General features: G+C 29.3%; 1 protein-coding gene across 1 annotated transcript in view; it reads left to right on the plus strand.

Moving 5' to 3' along the window:
• MS3_00010224 (uncharacterized protein) overlaps nt 1-24,112 on the plus strand; it is a gene marked incomplete at both ends in the record, with an annotated part of 139,567 nt that overhangs the window by 36,179 nt on the left and 79,276 nt on the right. The window contains 2 exons of the mRNA XM_051218582.1: nt 6,145-6,268; nt 11,562-11,724. Coding sequence (XP_051075184.1) covers nt 6,145-6,268; nt 11,562-11,724 — 287 coding nt within the window. The remainder of the gene's footprint in view (nt 1-6,144; nt 6,269-11,561; nt 11,725-24,112) is intronic.

Here is a 24,112-nt window from a genome sequence, read left to right on the forward strand (position 1 = left end):
TTTAATTATTTTAAATGCATTACTTAAATTTACTGGATGCCAGACAGCTTTTGGTTAGTGGATGTTGAACAGTAAATACTTAGCTGGAAATATTATCACATTAATACACAGTGTTATGATTGCTTTGTTAATTAAAATTACGTCGCCAAATGTCAGAAGCATCGTCGTGATAAGCGTCCGTCCTGGTTTGTCGAAATTATGCATATTTACAAAGATGATGAGTAAAGTTGAGTAAACGTCCAGAGTCATTCAGAAATATCAATTAATAATCTTCAAGTTACAGGTAAAACCTTATACTTAATGAGCTAAGTGACTAACCTGCTCACATTACTCATTTTCTTTTGAATTACCAAATTTTCGTGTTCAACTGCCATATGAGTACACTATATTAGGTGGACTGTTAATTTGTTTCAGAATTTACTAATTACATGCGGATTTGAGGGAGTGGAAGGATTCAAGGCAATTGATAAAGCGTAACTGATTTGTCACTTTGATCTTTAATTTGTGAATTAAGCTAGTTTTTAAATTCAGTCATTATTAGTGCATAGAATAACTGGTTTATTAGTTATGAATATCTTAGTCTATCAAATACATATACTCTTTATACAGATTATATTTCACAAATCTTTAGTTCGCCACTGAATTTAGTCTGTAGGTCATTGTTCTAAGTAAAACCCTCTTAAGTCATAAGTTCAGAATCCAATTAGCAGTGTTCACGGCTTCAAGACTGTCGCACTATAACTACTAACCCTATTCAGAATCAAACTGTTCAGATTACTAATAGTGTTACTGTTTTTAGATTAAACAATCCACATAAATCCTCAAATATAATAAAACTCTTAACTTTCAGGATCATACTTACTTACTATTTACTTACGCCTGCTACCACTTGTCGAGGAACACAGGCTGCCCCCCCCCAGCATTTTCCAGACTCTTACAAAACTAATAATCCACAATCTACAAGTAGAAAGTAAATAAAATGTTATTTGAGCTTTCTATGAGTAAACGTTTGCTGGAATATATCATTCTTTTTTGAGCTACTGAAACCTTTGGAACAATCAAGTTGAAATATTTTAGACTGTATAAATAACTTACATTACATCAGTAAAAATGTTGTATCTCTTTCTTGCTATCGCTTTTGTTTATAAATATTTACCTTAGCAAGAATAATAGTTATAATATTGCACGTAATGGTAGAATAATAACAATAATGAAATGTCAATGATTGAAATCATGAGTCAATTGAAGCTAGCCCACTACCTGGAAGCACTGGACGGCCGATTCATCCTAGTATGGTACTCCTCAGCAGTGATTCATGATTTCAATCAGTGAAATTTCTGAAATCTCCACAGAACCCCTTCTGATAATAATGAAATGATCAAGTAAATAATAATACCTTTAAAATTTATCTTTATATCTTTCCTTATCATTCAAAGCTTTTTCATGAAGTTACCATCCACATTCCATCTTGAAATTAAATATATAATGTCATTTATTATTCTATACAAAAATTAAGTCATTCTATATAGCTTCCAAAAAAGTTTTACATTTATTTTTCTTCCTTTTTTGGCATTCTTTTGTTGAAAATCACTTGGAATAATTAGACTAAACAAACATTTGTTCATTCATTCATTTTTATTTATCTCAAAACATTTTTACGTTAGATTTAACTAAATTCTGGCATCATTTATTTATAAACTATCCCAACTTATTATTATTATTATGATGATTATGATTACACTAGAAATATAAACATAAATGACTTAAAATACATTCCTGTTTATTTTACTCAACTATACAATATAACAGTAATCTAAAAATGAATATGATATTACCTAATCTAGAAAAAGAACAAACCAATAGACATCTGTAGAAATAAACAATTGCTAAGGAACTAATACTGACATTCTATACGTTAGTTAAATTTAACTTAAACTTATCTTTAATATGATTAACAATAACCTTTTATATATCATAAATTAATAATATTATTGTTAATGTAACATGATCTTTATATTTGATCATTGAAATATTACTATAATACTTCTTAACTAATAATAATTATCCTTTGCCTATATGTTACATACATAGTGTTCTGTTTATTTTATAAGTGCATGATTATTTGTAATTACAAAAAAAAGTACAAGCAAAGAATTCGATGCTAAAAATTTGTATCCTGCAAGATGATCTTGGTTAAGAATATAGAAGACAAAAGAAAAAAACGATGATCATGATATTAAATGTGAATAAATGTATATTAATTCAAAGTATATTTATATTTTTTTATGTATCATTGATATGACAAAATGTTATTTGTTCAACAGATTATCTAGATGTTGTTTATCTAACTTAATCATAGATATTATGTAATACATAGTATAGATTCGTAACGTGTGACAAATATATCTTACGGACATATAATAACACTTTTAGAATTATGAAATGAAGGCATGAATAATAATAATTTCAAATAAAATGATTATTGAATGTATGCTACAAATATAAATGTTATCATGAATTAAAACAAACTGAAAATGAAATGATGGAGCATTGAACAGTCATTTCATCCTACTTCCAGGAATTCGTAAGGTTAAATATAATGTGAACCCTAAATGACAGCATAACCAGTAGTTTCAGATCATTTGATGATTATATTATAAGATGGCGGCAAAGTTGAAATTTTTGCTTTGCCTCTCAAATTTAAGTTTATTTCCAAGATACAATTAGCGTCATATAATATTGAGAAAAAAGATAACTAATTAAATGAAGCATATGTGACAATAGTTTGATGATATGTAGTCAGAGCGTTATGTCATATCCCGGAGATAATTATGAGTGATATGTCTAGAGAACTATCTATTGACAAATATTATACATATATTGTTAGTGTATAACTATTCAATAGCTAGATTATGTATATGTATATTTATCTTACTATAAGCTTCATTTTGTTTTATAAACTATTATTATACGATTTACCGTTCTTCAGTTATGACCAATCTATTAATTACAGTCTCACACATTAACAGTCACTTTTGTCTAGGTCTTGTAAAAATGTTATTTTCTATTTTATGGTACGATGTGGTCTGTTTAGTTTGTATATAAACCCAGTATGTTTCAAATACATTAGTTATATCGCGGAGACTGAGATTAGTGTTCTAGACTCAAGAGGCAGGTCTATGCAAGAAAAAGGGCTGATAAAGACTGTAGACTGCTCGTACAGGTTTACGCGTTGTTGGTCCTGTCGATAACTCACTGCTCTCTAATTGTAGGTATCATTACGTTATATATTAATAGAGCACAAGTCCACAAGTTATAACACATTATAATAAAATAATCAGACCAGCATATAGTAAACTTATCTATTCATATTGATCTCATCTTTGTTCACCGTCAATTTCAATTCTCATTGAATAAAATTAGCCAAATGTTGTGAATTAAAATATTAACTAAACTAAAGTGTGATTTTCATAGTTGTTTAATAGTTTTTCCACATTCAATGTCATGTTGAAATCTTTGCTATTTTAATACTGTATATAACAATCAAATGATTATCTTCTACATACATCTATATGTCATTATGGATATATCTTTCTTTGATATGATCATCTAGCGAATAATATAGACGTTGTTTATTATTGAAACTGTTTCACCTTAATTAAAATCTGTTTGAATAAACAATCTCCTTTTTTTCTGTGTATTAATTCTCAATATGAAACTATTGAAATGTTCTTGAAAACTACTTAAAATTCTCATCCTGATTTTATTCACAAACAACTAGATATAGATGATTCACTATATAATTTAGAAAAACAAAATGTTTATCGTCAGAAAGTATTGAGGAAGAATAATTAAATACTGGGAAATTATACAATACAGAATATACAATCATCAATCAATATAGATAAAATTTGTTTCTTTACTTAGAGTAATTAAAATACCTAGGTCATTTTGTATCCAACCATTTATCAAGGGCCTTCAAGTAATCATAAAAACTCAGATTGATTGACAGTAACTTATAAAAATCACTTTCAAGATAAAATATATTACCTTTAATTAAAATGTAAACGAAGTATAATTTCAACAGTGATGCTTATTTTAAGTTAAGATGAATTATAAACATTCGTTAATTTTTTTAGAATGATGTTTTTTTATATGCCAATCAATCAGTTTATAGGACATTAAGGTTAATTAATCTTGAGGCTGTTCATTTTGAATACTTGTATCCGTAAAAGGTTGTTATGTTTCCGAACTTGCAACGTCATATATATATATATATATATATATATGATAACTGTAACATCAGAATTCCGCCTTGTTTCTGAAGAATGTAATCGGCTATAGTACACAACATTTCTTTGAGAACTGTTATTTTAACTACCCCCATTATCAGTCCGAAAAAACATTTTTCTTTATAATACGTTTTGATGATTGATATCGCCTTAAAATTTTCAGTGGTATTCTATTAATTAGGATGTCCTCATTATACACTGAACAATATCACCAAATCCTAATTCTGCACAGTTAACCTATGCGTTTCGGAGAACATTATAGTTATAAGTCATCCAATTTGGCTACAAGTATTTTTAGTCATTGTATATTTTGCTAGACAAAGCCGAAGAATATATATTTATGCTACAAGGCTGACTAAAAGATATTTATGCTTAAGATCTTTAGTGGATGGTGACGCTTTCCTCTAAGAAAAAGAATAAAATATTTACTAGTGAATTCCCTCTGATCATTTGTATATGGTATATTTCACTGATCAAACATATGGATCAGAATGTCCATATAATTATCAATTGATACGAATTCGTTGATAGCACATTCATTCGAACAATTGGAGTTTAATACAATATTGAATTTATGAGAATCAATCAACTGTAATTTATTGGATTGCCTTAAAAGTTATATTTTTAATAGTTAAGATCATGAGTTAATTGAAGCTAGACCACCATGGAAAACCTGGAAGAACTAGACGGCCGTTTCATCCCAGATTATATCTCTACTAGTGTTTATCACAGTAAAAACATTATGATAAATATGCTTTACTTAAGATGTGCATGAGATTTTAAATATTTTTAATCAAAAAATATTAATTCCAGTGGTTAAGATCGTGAGTCAGTTGAAGCTAGACCACCATGCAAAACCTGGAAGCACTGGACGGCCATTTCGTCTTATTGTTTCGTCCTAGTAGTTAATTTTAACTCTTATTATTGTAAATTCATGAATTTACACTATCGAAGATTTTCGGTAAAATATTGTCAAACTGTTCAGTAACGAATCTCATATTTTTTAGCAAAGACTTTCGTAACCATTTAAATGATTATAATTAAACTTCAAGTGAATAGATTAGAAGGTAATGATTGTGCAAATAATAAGAATAACAGTTTCATATTATTCCCTGTCGTTATTTTCAAGTTGTAGAGCTTACCACTAGTTGTTCCAGTCTACTGATACACCGACTCGTTGAAATTTGAAAAACATCTAGTTACTGATTTTCCTTGGTTCATCAGACTAAAGTCACTGATTAATGTATAAAAAGGATACTTGTATAGCCAATTACGTTATATTGCATGGTTTGGATTGAGATTATCGAAATCTATAATAAAGTTAAAATAGTCATCGGGAAGCTATTTTCCAGTATTACTTATTAGCTGCATACACATAAACTTTCAATGAACCCCATAAGTGATCTATATTATTTCAAGTAGCTACCTAACTTATTACTTACGATGGTAATGGGAGCAATGATTCTGAACACACTGAAATGAGTGACGACTGTTAAGGTTCGTTGGTAATAATTACCGAAAAATATCAAAGGATAGTCAAGTAGAGCTTTTCATGGTTTATTTGTAGCGTTAAATAACCACAACAGTGTGAGAAACAGTCAAACGAATTGATTGAATAAACATGTTGGCAATTTATCAAGAAAGAAAAAGAATACAAAATGATACTTCAAAAGGAAGGATCATTTTGTCAAGGTCCATTATTATTATATTATCTAGTGATCAAACAATGTCATGCGATCTAAATTATAATTATTCTAGAATAAGGAATAAAATTCCTTGTAAAACCATTTATACATGTACTCTTACTATGTTACACTCTAATTGCATAAATATTTCTTCTTCATTTTTCTAGTCAACTCAATTTCACCTAAACCAACCATCTGTTTTCTATGTACTAACAACTCAACGTATATTATTATTTCTAACAATTATGGTATATTGAGACAAATGAACCAGCATTGTGAACAAATAATAAGGTGAGTATTTTGTTTTTAAAATGAAGTAAACTATTATAAATGACTAACATTTCACTATTACGGCTTATTTCACATGAATTAATATCTGTTCTGCATCAATGAACAAAACGTAAAACTTAGTAAACTCAAACATTTTCACGTCTACTAATAATTCCCACATGAAATACTTTTTTTATCGGTTAATATGTTTTTTTTTGTTGCTTGGTCTGTATAATTTTATTCGACCTAGCGTAAATTATAACTCAATTATTCAACTATCAAATTTGTCGTCAGTTACATAACGTGCAAATTTCATTTAGAAATTATGGTTATAAACTCTATATATATACCATCTTACCATTCAGATATCATATACGAAAACTGAAATCCCCTATATGTTTTCAAACATAGTTTATTCTTACCCTTAATCTACTCTGGTAATACTGGTTTATTGTTCAGAGTGAATTTTGCATTGTTTTTGACATTCACCACCTTGTTATTATCTTTGCTTCCTTTTATCTTCTAATTTGTCTTAGCAAGTGTATATATGATCAGAATGTTCGGAAAGTATTGTGCAAACAAATCACATAGTTCCCAATATTTTCTTGATTTTTTTTCTTTGGAGATTGAAATTTTATTACGCTAAAATAGAAAATAATTAGGAATATTCCACGACATCAAAATCGATATAATTATATAAGATTCTCTGAGTTAGTTTTAAAAATTACATGTGGTTAGTATACCTGAAAGTGGTTGTGTGGAGAAGCATTTACTGGATGATATTCAACAGGTTTTTGGATCTCTGTTCGATCATAACATAAAAAATGTGAGCCTAACACATTAAGGGTTAATATTCAGTCATACATTTGCGTCTATACTGTTCCTACTTATCAAGTGGTGAATAACCCAATCCAAAATGTTGCATCTCACTCTATAGTCAAAACCTGAATATGAAGACAATATCGAGAGATTTATTCCAAAAGTAATTATTTCATCATAAACTGATCGATTCGAAGCTGCAGATCAACAAATGGAAATTAAGAAACCTAATAGTATGGTTTTTATTGGTTTGTGTATTGTAAGCAATGTCAATGGATTACTTCAGCTATTTTATTCTCTATAAGCAAAGATGGATGGTGGCTAACAGTGGTGTCCAGGAAGCGCCTTTCGTCCTATTTGGAACCTGTCAGCCGATTGTATCTACATTCCAGAGTTGATGTTCACTCCGTCCCTGGATCCCACTGCTAGCGACCATAATCTCAGCTTATAATGCTTGTGACTTAAGACAATATCGAGGCAATCCGTACAGGATACACATATGCCAATAAAAGACTGAATAATTGCAGTCTTAAACATCAGTGGAAAGATTCAAACAAACTATAAAATATGAATTATTTCATTTATTGTTTCATGATGCATGATTTCTGAAAATATAGTTATTTTGTAATCACATGTTATACACGGTCAAAACGATCTAATACGCGACATATACTTGTTTTAGCAGTTGAACTCACGAGTTTATTTAAACTTGACCACTATTGAAAATCTGGAGGCACTAGAAGGCTGTTTCTTCCCAGTGTGGGAGTCCTCAGCTGTGCGCATCCACTATTGATTCGTGATTTCATCTATGAAAATACTACAATTTCCACAAACCCCCATACTGACATATTTTTTTACCTGGTTTGTAATATTTTTCTTTTCTAGTTTTATAAAACAAACAAAATAGTCAGCTGATGGTTGATGTATGTATGATGATGAACGTATCTTATGATTTAATATTATTACTGAGAAAACAGAATTTATTTTCAAAATATCTAAGCATATGCTGTTTTACATAAATTAGGACTATGATCGACTAGAGTTATAAAATGTCAAAAATTGATAGCAAGTATCAAAGTCATTTACTTAATTTTTGCAATATTGAATGCATTATTAAGATTTGGAGTTGGCTATCAACTACTTGTATAAATTCTAACTTTAATTTAATTTTATGTTTTTAATTTTACGAATATAAACTATCTATTCTGTATGTACCCATTTATGAGTGCCACTTGTTGTTTGGATTGTTTATTGTTAGTGATGTTTTCTACGATTTTTCTACGATTCTCATTTTGAATTTGAATACATAACATCACTGTATTTGCATTAAATAAACAGTATGAGTCCTAATTCTGAAGAATTAATTCTTTCTAATTCTAGCTTTTCAAAATTGGGAATGACGAATAACTAAAAATATTTTGATTTATTCCTTCTATACTTTTCGTTTTAGTCTTTATTGGTTTCAATTATTTGAATAAACATGACACTACATTTCAATAAAATACTAACAAAAGCTAACAATAATTGAAATAGACAGTCGAACTGATTTTTATTATTTTAACAGGTAACAGTTACTATAAGCATTTCTTAATCCGAAATCTAAGGTATTTATCATGTATTTTTATGTAAACAAGTTTGAACTTCACATGAAAACATGTAATAACTCAAAGTATTCAAAAGTCGGAACGTTGTATTCGCTAAGTTGAAAGTGAACGTTCTCACTCCTTTGAAATCCATCTTTAAAATATGTCCAGTAATAATTTGATTCGTAAACAACTGTAATAGGATGAGCAAAGATGGATGGTGGTTAGTAGTGGAATCTAGGACACGCATTTCATTCTATTTGGGACTCGACAGCTCGATGAAACACGCGTTCTAGATCCCATTGATAGCAATCATCATCTCAGCTTATAATGCTTGTGACTTAAGGCAGTCAAAGCAGTTCACACAGGATGTACATATGCTAATAAGAGACAGTTGGAAGATTCAGATAAACAATACAAAATGTATTATAGTAGAATAAATTTTAAGAAAAAACATAGACAACGACTTTCATATGTTTCATAGTCCAAAGGGACAGTATTATATATTTGCATAACATCCATTATTATTTTGCGCAGTCACGATGATACAGAATTGAAATGAACAGAATCGATTTATTCAAAATTCTATTACCACTTATTGTTTATATCGTTGATAGTTTTAGTTATCATCATTCAATAATATGATATTTCACAACAATAAAACAGCTTTCATATCAAATATATAACATACTACTATCACTTCATATTATTGTGTTGACACATTGAATACATAATGATTCAGAGTAAGAGTTTTATTGTAGCGACTGACCATTTATATAATGAGTTGTTTGCTAGTCATCAGCGACCACTAAATACTTGTAATCAGCAGTCATTTCACACACTGATGAAAGGTCATTTAAAACTCTTTCAAGTCAATTTAATTGAACTGCTCAAATACTTATAAAGTTTTGATCTAAATGTTCTACAACTTAAGATTGAATATGATTTTTGAAATGATTATCTTAAAATTAGCTTATTCAAGGATTACTTAATTTGTTTGGAAACTAGTAAATAAAGTTCGTGATACATTGTATAGATGTGCATTTGTTTATCTTCTGTACCCACTAAAGATTTTGTCTAGTTTTTAAAAAGTTCATTTCATGTAACATACAAATAACCCTGAGCTTTTAATATAACAATCTCCAAACGAACTTTCGTTGTAAACACCACCTTAAGTAAGTATTAAATAAAATGATATGGTTAAAGATAACCTTGTTGATGCCATCATCATGTGTATATCAAATTAATACAGTGATCAAATATTAAAGTTATGTTAGTAATGAATTGTACCAGCTTTTATGAACAGTATAATAATTTACTTGCTTGGCCGTTTTTTTTATCATAGGGGTCATTTGTAAAATTCTCTCTTTTTTTCACAGTGGGTGGTCTGCTTAATTACTTGCCTACTGTTAGAGTGTTGTATGCCGTTTGGTTATATTTGATTTGTTCCACTAAACTGTTGTGTTTCACGGATATTCACTTGTACACACTTTATAAGATATCCCGACTAAAACAGTAGAACAAATTTTCATACGCACGTATACACAAAAATGTAGGAATTTATAACTATGCGCCTTATAGGATACAAACAAATTTAGAAGACTTGATCCGCTTTAGAATAACGGTAAAACTTCCTGTTTAACAGGTTTATATCAATATTTATAGTCATCATAACGGGTAGAATGAAAACTTAGTCAAATATTGGTGCTAGATACAAAATTACACTGTAGTGTGATGTTTATCTCATCCCGATTTCTGCATGCTTTCTTTTACTTAGTCCAGTGACCCTAAAAAATCATATACTCTTCAGTACTGCAGTTTAATACCATACTAATCGATACAATAGATTGAATTCACTGACTGAATACGAAAGAACATTGTAGTGCTACCTCGGTTACTGCAAAATAATCCTAAAAATACTATATTATAAATGGGAATATACTATAAGCTTACTAGGTTAATAAATTGTAAAAGCACTGACCGAATCTTTCATATTAATCATAAGAATCAAATACAGGACATTCCATGTGGCTATAATTGGTGACAAGTAAAATCATCCGTTATCATTTAATTGACTTTTGAAATAAACTTTCAACATATTTGATTAACATTACATCCTCATTGATGAACTATATTTTGGTCGAAGGATCTACATTCTAACAATTCACCTTCTTACTTGTCACAGATAAAAGAATATATTGTTAATTATCATATATTGATGAAAGTAAAACTATGACATCAACTTACGCAACAGAAATACAATGTCACAAAATTTATCACAACTATGAATAATAATAAAAGGAAATATTTTGAACAATTCTTTATATTCCGCATAACAGTATGGTATAGGGAAGTTATCATCTTTTTAGCGGAGTTTTGTTCTTTGAGCTTGATAATTTGGTCCTGGAGTTTTCATTGTTCTTCTGGACGGTATCATTAGCACAAACTTCGAGTAGAAGTGAAGTGTTAGAATTTCTTCACATATGACTCCCATCTTACCCTTTAGACCTTGATCTTGATGATGTCTTTCAGAAGAACAATGAAAAGCTCCACGACCAAACTATCCAGTTCAGAGAACAAAACTTCACCAAAATCATGAAAGTGAGATACGAATCTCCACCATCTCAAAGTTGCCATCTCGAATTAATATTCACTGAAGAAATATTTGGTAGTTTCCTTTAGTAAATATTAGACTTAATTTGATCACTTGTTATGTATATATGAATCTTAAATGGTAACATATTTTTCATAAAACGTTTGTTGGTTAACAGCAAAGGTGTCACAACTCCTGCTTGCAAAAAATAAATGAACCACGAATAGAAATAATCAAATCGTTAATGAAAACATATTTGAATGAATGAATAGTTTGTTACAGTAAAGTTTTCTCTTATGATTTGCTACCTATTTTACAGCCATGAAGCATTTAAGAAAATTGTGGAGTCTATGAATTCATTCGAAGAACAAATGATATCACTTAGTGATGAAAATTATTTAACAGCTATTTTTTATGACCCTACTCTTGTCAATTATACAATCTTCACAAAGAATTACTGCATGTCTGATAATTTACCTGAGGTAAGTTAGTTGGAATTAATATCAAATACTTCCTCTTCATATATTGTTGGTACATACACATTTTAATTGAATATATATCAAAATACATATGTTTCACTACAATGTATATTAACCGTCTAGTAATACTTGGAATTTGTCGTTCGTCAAAAAGTTAATGCCTTATCTTGCTGAGACTGGTTTATAGTAACACAACTTGTTTCATAATGGCTATAATGCGGCAATCCTCACAGGATGCCCATTTGCCTACCAAAGCAGATCAAATTTCATTTTAAATTATCAACAATGGGATAATTTAAACCGAATGAAGTTAAGTTAATGGATTAGGTTGATATAGACTGAAACGTTTGACATTACAAAAATACACAAAACTATAGCTGAATTCAGACCATCGGCCTCCGTACTAAATGTCTTATCTTCGATAATGTTTATCAATCAACTAGGCTATGGTTTGCCATAAATTAAGTTTCGCACAGTCATTGAGTGCTCTAGTCGAATATAAATCAGAAAAATGTAGGAGATCCACAATATCCATGGAGTCGAGTTCCTTTGTCCGAGTCTAAATCATATTGAGCTAGACTAGGTTACCATTTAATTGCACCTCTTAATTCATTTGGTAGAACTGATGGTGAGTTTGTTGAAGACTAACAGTAAGAATCCTGATAGAATTCAGATTTTCGTTTGATATGCATGTGTTCAAGAAAAATTATCGAAAAAGTGCATTGTTTACAATGTAATTTCACTTGTGATAACCTTGATTAGCTATCAGTACGTTAAGGTAATGACGATTTTGAGTCATAATTCACATTTTTATCTGACTTGGAAAAGAACTTAAACAAACATATCATTTAATGCTAGATATGATATCAGTGTCTTTTTTAAACACATCACAAAATTCCTATCAATCATCTAGATAATTCAAGATCCTGAACTAAAGCAGTTGGGACTTTCTATCACATAACAATTAATAAACTGAGCAACGTGACTGGTTTCGCGTAAATGATTATTTATATCATGAATACGACACTGGAACTTAATTTGTTTTACTCTAATTAGTACCAATAGATCATATAATTCTTCAAAAGAATGCATAAAATCAAGTCTGAACAATACATAAATCAATTTTCATATTGTAAAACTTTTTACTGGATAGTTATTATGTATGTTGGATTGTTTCTCGTAAGTCAATAATCATCCAACAATCACCGAAAAAAATCTTGTTCGAACTAAATTTGTTTATCTCTGTTTATCGACTTTCTATTACGTAATTAAATTGTTCAGTCAAGAACTGATAATAATACGGATCTATGTCTACGGAAAATATATATTTCAAACAGCTGTATATAAACAATACAATAATTTGCTGGTATTTGATTTTCCATTGGTTAACTAATCATAAATTGTTGGATGATATAGATGTTTTTTCCCATAATATGTAACAGCTCAGCATGAGACTGTAGAGATTGCTGAATTTTATTGAAATCACAAAGTAATTTAAGTTCGACAACCATTGAAAACCCGGAAGCACTAAAGTTCACTTTAGTCTTAGTATGGGGCTTTTCAGAAGGGCGCATCCACATCCACGCAACCGGGTAGCGAATTAGGGGACTAAAGTTCTATTTGCTGACGCGTCATATTATACTATTTAACTAAAGATTACTATTTTTGCTGATAAACAGCATTCTTCCATATGATTAGGTGTAGAGCTTTCTTTACAACAAGATATAATGTTAATCCTTCCACTCATATATATATATATATATATATGGTGTTAAAATCATGAAACAACCTAACTTAGATTGGTGCGTAATTTTACTGAAGTTCAACTGTCATAACAAACTCCTCACTGACATATTACGCATTTTGTGGGCCCACTGTAACTTTATTACCCGTTTGTATTTCTGGAAGACCCAGTAGTTCATAAAATTAAGATCAAATTCTATGATAGTTTTCCTTGTTCAGTTGTTATATAAATATTTTAATGTAATTAAAATGCAATTCATGAAAGCTTTTTCTTAATTTTATTGACTAATTTCGTTGCTAAATACAATCATATTTTAACCAAACACTTACAAAATGTCCATAGGCAGTATAAAATCTTCCAAGGTTTAAGATGACTTTTTGTCCCGTATAGTTCACGTATTCTCATTGAAGCAATACTTAAAACATAAAACTGTTATCCTCGCAGTCTCGGATACCAATCCATTCGGTCAAATATCCTATGTTAACACATCATTCTGTAGACAAATAGACTTGGTTTATTTTCAAAACACTATCGTCTCTCTTCCTTTTTTCTGTTGAAAAAATACACAAGGATATAAACTTTATTATCAAGAGACAAATAATACCTGTCATAAACCTATAGTCTTATGTTTTATTGTCAATTATATTCTGATTATCATGTGATGATTTCATATTAGCAAGTGACAGTTCTTAAATAAACTTGTATTGATTAAACATTCTTTTGCAAGTTGTAACGAGATCCTGTCATTAGACTGAACAATATGTACATTCCTTTACTCATAGGAAAATATAAATTTCATATTATTCTATTAGTTAATAACAACATTTCCATATTTCATTCAAGTTATACTTTTTTTTAAGAGAAATTTATCTAAAGTAAAAGACTTTTATCAGTAAAATGAGAAACTTATTACATAAAACATGAGGTTCGTTTATTATTGCCAAATCAGTATAATATTTACCTCTAAATCATTAGATTTGTTAAATTGATTTTTTATTGATTATAGAAAATAAATAATAATAAATAAATAACTAAAAGAAAATCAATATAAGAATTAGGTAATCATCATTGTTTAATTGAAATTATTTATAAAAAGGAACATTCGCCTATATATGAAAGTTAATTGACTGAAATCATTTTTTCTCTTCATCATTATAACTGTATAAAATAAATGATTAATTGGCTAAATCATATGACAGTGATTTAGTTAACTTTTATCAAACACTGATAAATCTATATATTTTAATAGTTGAGATTATGATTCAATTGAAGCTAGACGACTATGGAAAACTTTGAAGCACTAGTTTAGAGGTTAGACGTTCGCGCGCAAGACCATCAGGTCCTGGGTTCGAATCTCGCGAGGTAAGATCGTGAATGTGCACTGCTGAGGAGTCCCATAACAGGACGAAACGGTCGGCCAGTGCTTCCTGGTTTTCCATAATGATCTAGCTTCAATTCACTTATGATTTTAACTATTAAAATTAATATTACATTAGTATTTCACATTTAATTTCATTAAATATATATTATTCATTCATTCCGTAATTAATCATACATTTTTTCCATAGATTTCAGTAGCAACGGCCTTCAATGAAACAATGTCATGAAAACATGCTAACGTGTGTATCTAAGATATATCACATTGGTATAATAATACGTTATACCATTAAACCAATTTGTAATCTGTTGTATAGACCAACTATTATTAATGAGGCAAATGAGAAATGCTTATACCATTTGATTTGTCAGACAGTTTACCTCTTCGTATATATGTATATATTGCTTGAGTTTCCAGATGTCGTTTTACAAAGTAAAGAACTGGATAATATACAGTTACATAGTCATCATTACATGTCTTTTTACAATGAAAGATTTTAAAAACTATTCGGAACTTAGGATTTACACACATCATAATAGGTAATTTGCCCAACTAAACCAAGGGCTGGATCATTTTCGAATGACAACTTACCAAAAAACTGGGAATATGATTATTTTTCAATTGTTTTACCTATAAATAGCAAATTAAGTCATTTAAAAGTAATTGGTACTTTGGATTCAGTTCGTCTTTCAGGGAATATCATCTTAATAAATTTAAACATTCATTTATTCATTTTTCTATACCTGCCCGTTTATTTTAATATAACAGTACATTCTAAGATAATCATTAAAGACATACTATTTTTCAGATACTTTTTCGTGATACATTAAAAATACACTTTCTAATTAAAATAATTATCTACACATATCATTTCACTATAACCTAGAATCTATATGGCTGTGTAGAGCCGAAGGTCTCATATGAGACTAGAGGTTCACCATTAGTATTTTGAATGGTTCGGCATTACTTTGGCAAGTTTTGCCGACTGTTCATGCATAAAATTGGTTTGCTGGTTAACCGGCTTCATTCATATTGGTGGTTGCTTTTCAGTGTTCTCAAGTTCCATTGTGATTGGGACATTGTAAGGCATATCGCCATTGCTAAAATTAATGAGTTTGACTTTCGTGTAAGCGGAATAGGTCAACTTTGACCTATTCGTGCTGTGCATAATTGATTCTCGCGATCATTTATCGGAATAACCATACATGCGACGTGAATGTTTATATGAGTGGTGCGAATGGTCCACCAGGGTGCTTGGTGCCTGTGTGGTTGCGCCACAGGGTTGAGCTGTACTATTCAAATTGTAGCGTTAAAGCCTATACGGTGTCTGGTTCTCATGTGAAGCGGCCCACAAGGGTATATTATATAACTAACTATCATTTCACTAGGTCATTATGTTCTGTTTATGAAAAATAGTTTAAAAATAAGTAATTTTCCCACAAGAAAAAGGAAAAAAAACATTATTTAAATCATTTCAACAAAATACCGATTATTTTTCATTGTCATGTTATTTTTAATTGAATTCATGAATTAATTAATGCACACTGTTAAGGAATCCCATACTAGGATGAAACGGCTATTCAGTTCTTTCAAATTTCTCAATAGTGATCTAACTTCAATGGATTCATGAATTCAACTATTAAAATTATTATAATATCCACAAAACACCTCTCTGCATATTGTTATTTCTAAGTGGTGACAAGAAACATAAAAAAGAACTAGAACATAACAATTTGTTAGCTATTGATATAAAGCATTTAATAAACGGAATACACCCATTAAGACATTAAATAAAAAAGATTAGTTCAGCGAAGAGTTCTTTTCTCGGCGAATTCATTTTCAAAGCTGTACAATCACAATTAGTCCCTTTTGTAAATTTCGATGGAACAATGAGAAGGCGGGGTTGATCTGATCAACTCCGTCTTCTCAATGTTCTATCAAAACTATTGATTACTTTTAATTTCTCAATATTATAATCAGATAATTAATTATTCTATAATTAGTGTTATTTTGTTAATTGTGTTTCTTTTCTTCTATTTTTCTCCATTGTCATGTCAAATTTTATAGACTTGAGAATTTGTCTATATTTCTTTCACATTGGATTTCAATGAATAATAATAATAATAATACACCAATAACAGGAAGTATTAGTCACATTTGATGTGAGAAAAACAATATGAAACTAAATGATTATCAATGAGAGAATTAATTCATTTATATTACTTTTATTAAATAATGTCATATTATATAGTTAGATTCTTTTGAAAAAGTCATTTATCAAAGTCGCTACTTTGACAATGATTAACGTAGCATAATATAACTTGTATAATTAAGAACTGATAGTGAGTCATATTGTTTACTTGTTATTTAATGATACTAAAGTGTATGAGTAGGATTATTTATTGTAATCAAATAAAATTTCAAAATGCAACGGCCAGATTTGATGTCATTTGATTGAAGATAGTTAATAAAATGCTCAGTTAATTACATGCATGATGTGTTGTTTGGCAGTAGTCCATCATCATGAAAGAACTAATGATCAAAGTGAAATATGAACCAATTTCATATCACATCTCTAACCATAAAAGAAATCAGAATACTGTTCATATTTAGAAATTAAACATTCAATTCATAATGTTAATTCTATGATTAAGATTTTCCACAAAAGCTTTGTGAAATGGTTAACATGTAAGAAACTTCAGTTTAAAACCTTTGATTAGTGAAGAATTATTCACTGGAAAAATTCCTATTATATTAAAATACAATTATTATGAACAAAGAATATTCTAACTTTAGTCAATATTACCGAATAATTATTCAGACACAATTATACGAACGAAGAATATTCTTTTCAATAATTTCTGATCAGGTTCCACAATTATCTCATATCCAAATTAATAATCCATACAATTGGCCAGATTTAATGCAGAGTACATTATTTAAAATATGTGAATCAAGGATTGCTTGTCATATAAAATCAAATCAAATTGTTAATGTTGGGGCTGATTAACACGAAGTGTTAACTTGAATCAGTTTATAAATGAGATGAAATTGTGTGATAAATGGTCAGAATAAGTATGGTCAATATATGGTCAACAATAATCTACTATATCTGACGTAATTCATATTATTCTACATATCACGTAATTTCAGATTTGTAACTACATTATTCTCTCTCACTCCATGTAAACCATTTTTATTCTGATCATTTCATTTATAAACTGATTCAAGTTAACACTTTATGTTAATCATCCCCAACGTTAACGATTTGATGTGATTTGATATAGCAAACAACAATTCTTAATCCACATATTACAATTTTAAATGATGTACTCTGCCTTAAATCTGGCCAATTTTATGAATTATTAATTTAGATATGATAATTGTAGAACCGGATTAGAAATTATTGAAAAGAATATTCTTCGTTCGTATAATTGTGTCTGAATAATTATTCGGTAATATTGACTAAAGTTAGTATCAAAGCTTAATCCCCTAGTTTACTGATCATGGTGTTAGTACGAGTTGACAATAATTAATCAATATATGAACGTATAAAACGCAATTACGTATTATTATGTAGATTTCTTTGATTCTACTGATTACAACACAGTAGTATAAACTCGTTTAAATTTCATATTTAACTGGTCGAAAAAATATACTTCAATGTTTCATGTTTATCATTACTAAGCTTCGTTAACTAATCATGCTAGTATTTTCTTATCGTTAACGAATATTTTGTCTGTATTAGATATTGTCCACATTATCTTAATAAAAATAATCATAGAAATTTATTCATTATATTTGGTTATCATTTTACACTATGCTAAAAACATTACTTTGAGTATAGAAATATGTTGATTGAACCGTCGAAGAAAAAAAATGATTCATCTTATATTCATTTGAACCTTTCTCTAAAAGAAGGGATATTCCTTTTTATATATTTTTGAACTGCTCACTATTATTCGATTGAATAGTGTATCATTTTTTTTGTATAACAACTTAATTTAAGGGAGATGATCATATTGACTGAAATATGTTACCATGAAATTCGTTTAGATGAAATACTTTTTAACTTAAGCACGCAATTTTGGTAAATGAGTCATAGTTCCGTAAAATTACTGATGAATTATTTATTCTATAAAACAATCATCAGTAGGAATTAATTCAATAAATGAAGAATAAGGATTGATCATAACGTTATAGAAAATAATTCTAAAGTATTTTAGAGAAATTCAGTCAGAATTAATCTGGATTACTGGTTCACAACCAATTTCTCTGTAACATTATCTAGACAATTACATATATGTATGTCATATTTCATTTCATTAGAATAATCATATTAGTAATATGTTTTGATAAGTTAATTTCAATATTGAAATGGTTGGGTTGATTTTGATGGAGTTTTGTCCTCTGAGCTGGATGGTTTCGTCGTGGAGCTTTCATCGTTCTAAATGAAATCATCAGCACAAACTTCCATCTGAAGTGATGTTCAGAGGAACGATGAAAGCTTCACGACCAAACTATCCAGCTCAGAGAACAAAACTCCATCATAATTTCAATATTGTTTACTCGATTCTTCTGTAACTTAATTGATAAATATGTAAGTTTATTTATCTAGTTATTATAAGCAAAACACTTTTTATAGTTTGATTAAGGTTATACTCATGTTATTTTGTTGTATGAATTGTTTTGCTGTGACGTACGCTATAAAGTACATTAATTAAATATTTTATATGACAAGATTTGTTATTTGCTTTATCAAATGATAGTTAGGCGAATAATTGGTCACCACATATTGAATTTTACATTAACTGGAACATGTTTCACGGAATGATAGGATATTAGTTAAATACAAATTCATTAATTATTGTCAATCAGAATAATTATGTTCAAATGTCTGGGTACTATGAGAATATTTAAAAACAGATCGGTTTGTTTGCTTTTTACTACACTGAAGTCTAGACTTATAACCCGTTAATAGCTTCTTATGTTGTGATGTTATAACACAATAAACTATAAACAGCCTAAAAATAATCTTCAATTTAAACTTAAAAGATAATAGACTGATAGTTAGTTAATATATTCACAAAAACTTATATTGTCATTGGTTTGTCATAATCTAAAAGGGAAATGTTTTCCAATCCTGAAGTTTCTTCAGTAATAGATCTTAAAGATATATTAATAGGTTTCAAAAGGAATCATATAAAATATCTTTCACGATATTCAGTAATTAGTAAATAACTGTTTAATTTTATGGTTACTAATGATTTTAACCAAATATATTATTCATCTAATTGGTTTCCTTCAAAGACATTTGTAAAAGCAATAATAATAATAATTAACTATGTTGAATGAATCCCTCTCATTTTATGTACTCTAAGTCATTCACATAATCAATTGATTTGTATAGATAAATAAAATGTTCTACATTGGTTATTATGTGCATCAAGTGAATAAACTCAATTAGTTCAGTAATGATAAATAACTATTAATGCTTTCCATATTCATTTAAGTAATCGATTATACGAAACGTGAAATTTGTTAGAATTATGGCGAAAGGAATGGTGAAAGTAATAGTAATTACAAAGGCAAATAATGGTGAAAATGGATGATCTACTGGTTATATGTGCGATGTGGCTCGTTTATTAGAAATACTCAATATTGTGCACAATAATTTATCGTATTTAGTTGTGAGGGTGAAAATAATAAATGATTAGTCTTTTTAGATATACTTTTGAGCTGAAGGAAAGATGGAACTGTCAATCAACAGGCATTCCACTTTCTGCAGCAATTTGGATGACTCTTACGGTCACCCACATTGTACGAGAATTTTATGGACCTAAATTAATCGTTCTGGTTGTCAAAAGAGGCATCGGCCTCATGAATTCCGGAAAAACTCTTCTAAATGAAGACCTTCTAACTCACAGGGCGGAGTTTACGTGGTTCGAATTATTTTTTCTGGTTAGCGTGTTTTAGAGAGTTAGTTTTCTACGGGCTGGAGTCACTATTCCCATGCCCAACTCTCCTCCTATACCCTGGCTTGGGACCGACAGTTGCCCCAGAGGGGCTTCAGGCGCAGTCCACTTGGGCTGACCAATATTTAAATTTCCAGGTTCCATCCGCTGCTGAACAAGCGAAGCTTGATAAAGGACCTCTTCTCAATTGTTAACAGGTCAAATATTTTCTTGAATAATGTTAAAACAATGAGACTTGTCAAAATAACTATAAGTTAGAAATGAATACTCAATCAAAATAAGCAACGGAATTGTTGTGAATAAATAAAGATGAGATCAAGCATAAACCACTGAAAGAATAAAGGAAGAGAAACGTATCAGTGAACTGTTCACTATGGCACCACCAAATGCAACACAAATTTTTCTGTCTACATAAATTGATTTGTAGACAACTAATCGCTACTACTTTTAAATAGAATCGAAGTCAACCTTTATCTATTTATTACTTGAAAAATATAGTACACACAAAATTACTATTGTAGAACATTTGATTCATTTGTATAAATCAATAGTTATGTGGATAACTATGGCTAAACAAATGACTTTTAATGGATCATTTTATAAATGTCATATGATTTTCACAATTAAAATTGATAAGACAATTTTCGTGTTTCTAATTACATTGAGCTAGAAATAAAACGTCAGAAATACAAAGTTCCATTCATTGGAATACTTACTTATATACGCCTGTTACTCCCAATGGAGCATAGGCCTCCGACAAGCATTCTCTAACCCACTCTGTCCTGGGCCCTCCTAGAAGGAAAAACGAATTTTATCCCTTAGCTATGTATTCTTTTACTCTCATTTATTTTATACTTCTTTGAAGAAGAAAACAGAGGTGATGCTTTCGTTATTTTTTGTTGTAACCCAATCAGTGGAAAAATTTATTTCGGACGTTTTATGTCTTAATGTAAGCCACTTCTTCAGATTAAGTAAATAAACGAATTAAATTAACACAAGTTCGTATTGGTACCTATATTTTTCTTGGTTGTTTGAAAAGAGTTAACCGGAGATAACACTTGGCTATATTTTACCACACTTAATCAACTGTTGTCATCTATTAGATATAGCTAAATTGTTTCAGCTAATTTATTGCGCACTTTCGTTGTTCTTATGTACGGTTCTATCTCACCTCTTATGTAAAGTAGATGCTATATGGTTTTGAACACATTTATCTAATTTTGTTCAAAAAACGGTTAGAAATACTCTAATCTTTCTCAGGACGAACAAAATGACTAATGCCGGCTCAGTGATCTGAAGGCTAAACACTCATAGTAATATCAGAAATCCTGGGTTGTATCTCTGACCGGGTCCTCGGTGCATACTGCATGAAGAGTAGGTGATGTGCTTATTGGTTTTCAATGGTTGTTTAAGTTACTTAAAGTCGCGATTTCAATAACATTTAACAAACTCTTTTAACCCGTGAACTGGTAAATTCGCCAAAATTTTCATATCCTGTGTTTGCTTATTTTTATTCTGTTAGTGTTGTGCGTGTTCTTCACTATTTGAACATTTGAGTAGCTCTTATTACATACTTTTATTAGAATCTAACATTTGTTATTTCAACGTCGGTCTGTAAATGTTTTGATCTACTTTCTATGTCTAAGACTCCATACACACCATTTTTACTTTTAACTGTTTTCATACTTGTTATTGCATCTATCATGTTGTGATCAATCTGTGCTTTTTATTAATCAGATTCAATTAAGTAATCTACCTCACTGTTACCATTGACTCATAAACTAACGTGAATGGTTTGATTATTTTCTTATATGTACATAAATGCGACCGTTTATTAGGAGAAATAATATTATACACTTTTATATGTTGTTCCAGCGGTAATGTTTAATATTTTAAAATTAAAGGTATGGAATAAATACTGAATCAAGGTAACTTCTTAAATCATATATTAGTATTACCAGACTACCGAAACTTCATTATATCCCTTTATTCCAATACTTATTTGTCGATATTTCTAAAACTGAAAACTTGTTGATAAATCAATACCAAGTTCGACACTAGTTGAAAATAAATCAAACTTGCAATGTTCACTGAGTATACTACTGAAAAACTGATGTTCAGAATGATATACATCAAAATACTAAAACTAGCTTCTTCTAAATTAAGCAATGATGATTTAAATACACAAGTTAAAATGACAAAAATTAATATGATCGACATAAAATGAAGCTTAAATAGGAAGGTACATTTCATGTACCACTTATTTTATTCTTTATATACAATTTAATTTAGAATATATAAACATTATTTTCTTCTTAAATACCATTTACATTTAATATGTTTATTTTATTTTCTATGAACATATTTATGTAAACAATTATTTCTGATATCAATTTGGTTTATTTGTCATGACAGTAAGTCGTAAAAATAGCTGTTGTCCTACTGTTTATGGATATGTATATTTATGAAATATGCTATGTTAAATGATATTTTAGTCAATCTGTACGTAAATTCAAAAAACATGAAACACTTTTATCACCTAAATTACCTAAATTATTTAAGGTGGCTTGCTAGAGCATCTGGGCTACCTGTCCCTGCCATCTAAATATTTCAACAAGTTATCTATTTTTGTTTGTTTTAATATATCATTATGTCTATTAATCGCATAACATATCCTGGTGCATTTATAAAAAGTGTACAACTTTTCGTTGTCAAAGTTACAAAAATCCCAATAAGAGATAATATGGTCGCTGGTAATGTGCAGCGAAAAGAATATACATTATTCAGATGTTCATTTACTGGACTGCTAACATCTAACTGGCAATCACTCAATATTTATCGTCAGGATCGACCAAGAAGTAAGAAACGGAAACTTGTTGAAATACTTTGTGCTGAGGATTCTATATTGTACCAAAAATATGATATTGAATAAAGCTTATATTAATAATAATTAATTTCGTTTATGTCAAATTTCTAAACTGAAAACCTTCAATGTTATTTCAAATAAGTACTTATCTTTTTTATTGTATCATATTTTATCACTATACAGTTCAACATTCAATTCATTTATTTCCTTGAGCATATATAATTTTTGATGTTATTTGTCATTGACCGACATTGTTTTTGGGTTACCATAAAAAATCAATATGCGTTCAACAAGCATTTTATTCCGATATCCAATTTCTAAGACTATTTACTTTTTTTAAAAAAAATAATGATAAAACTCTTAGCATTTCGTTAAAAAGATGAAAACAAACAAATCATTTATTACACAGGTTGAAATCATGAGTCAGT

This window comes from Schistosoma haematobium, chromosome 1 (genome assembly GCF_000699445.3).
Source record: "Schistosoma haematobium chromosome 1, whole genome shotgun sequence".
In the NCBI taxonomy this organism is placed as follows: Eukaryota; Metazoa; Platyhelminthes; class Trematoda; order Strigeidida; family Schistosomatidae; genus Schistosoma; species Schistosoma haematobium.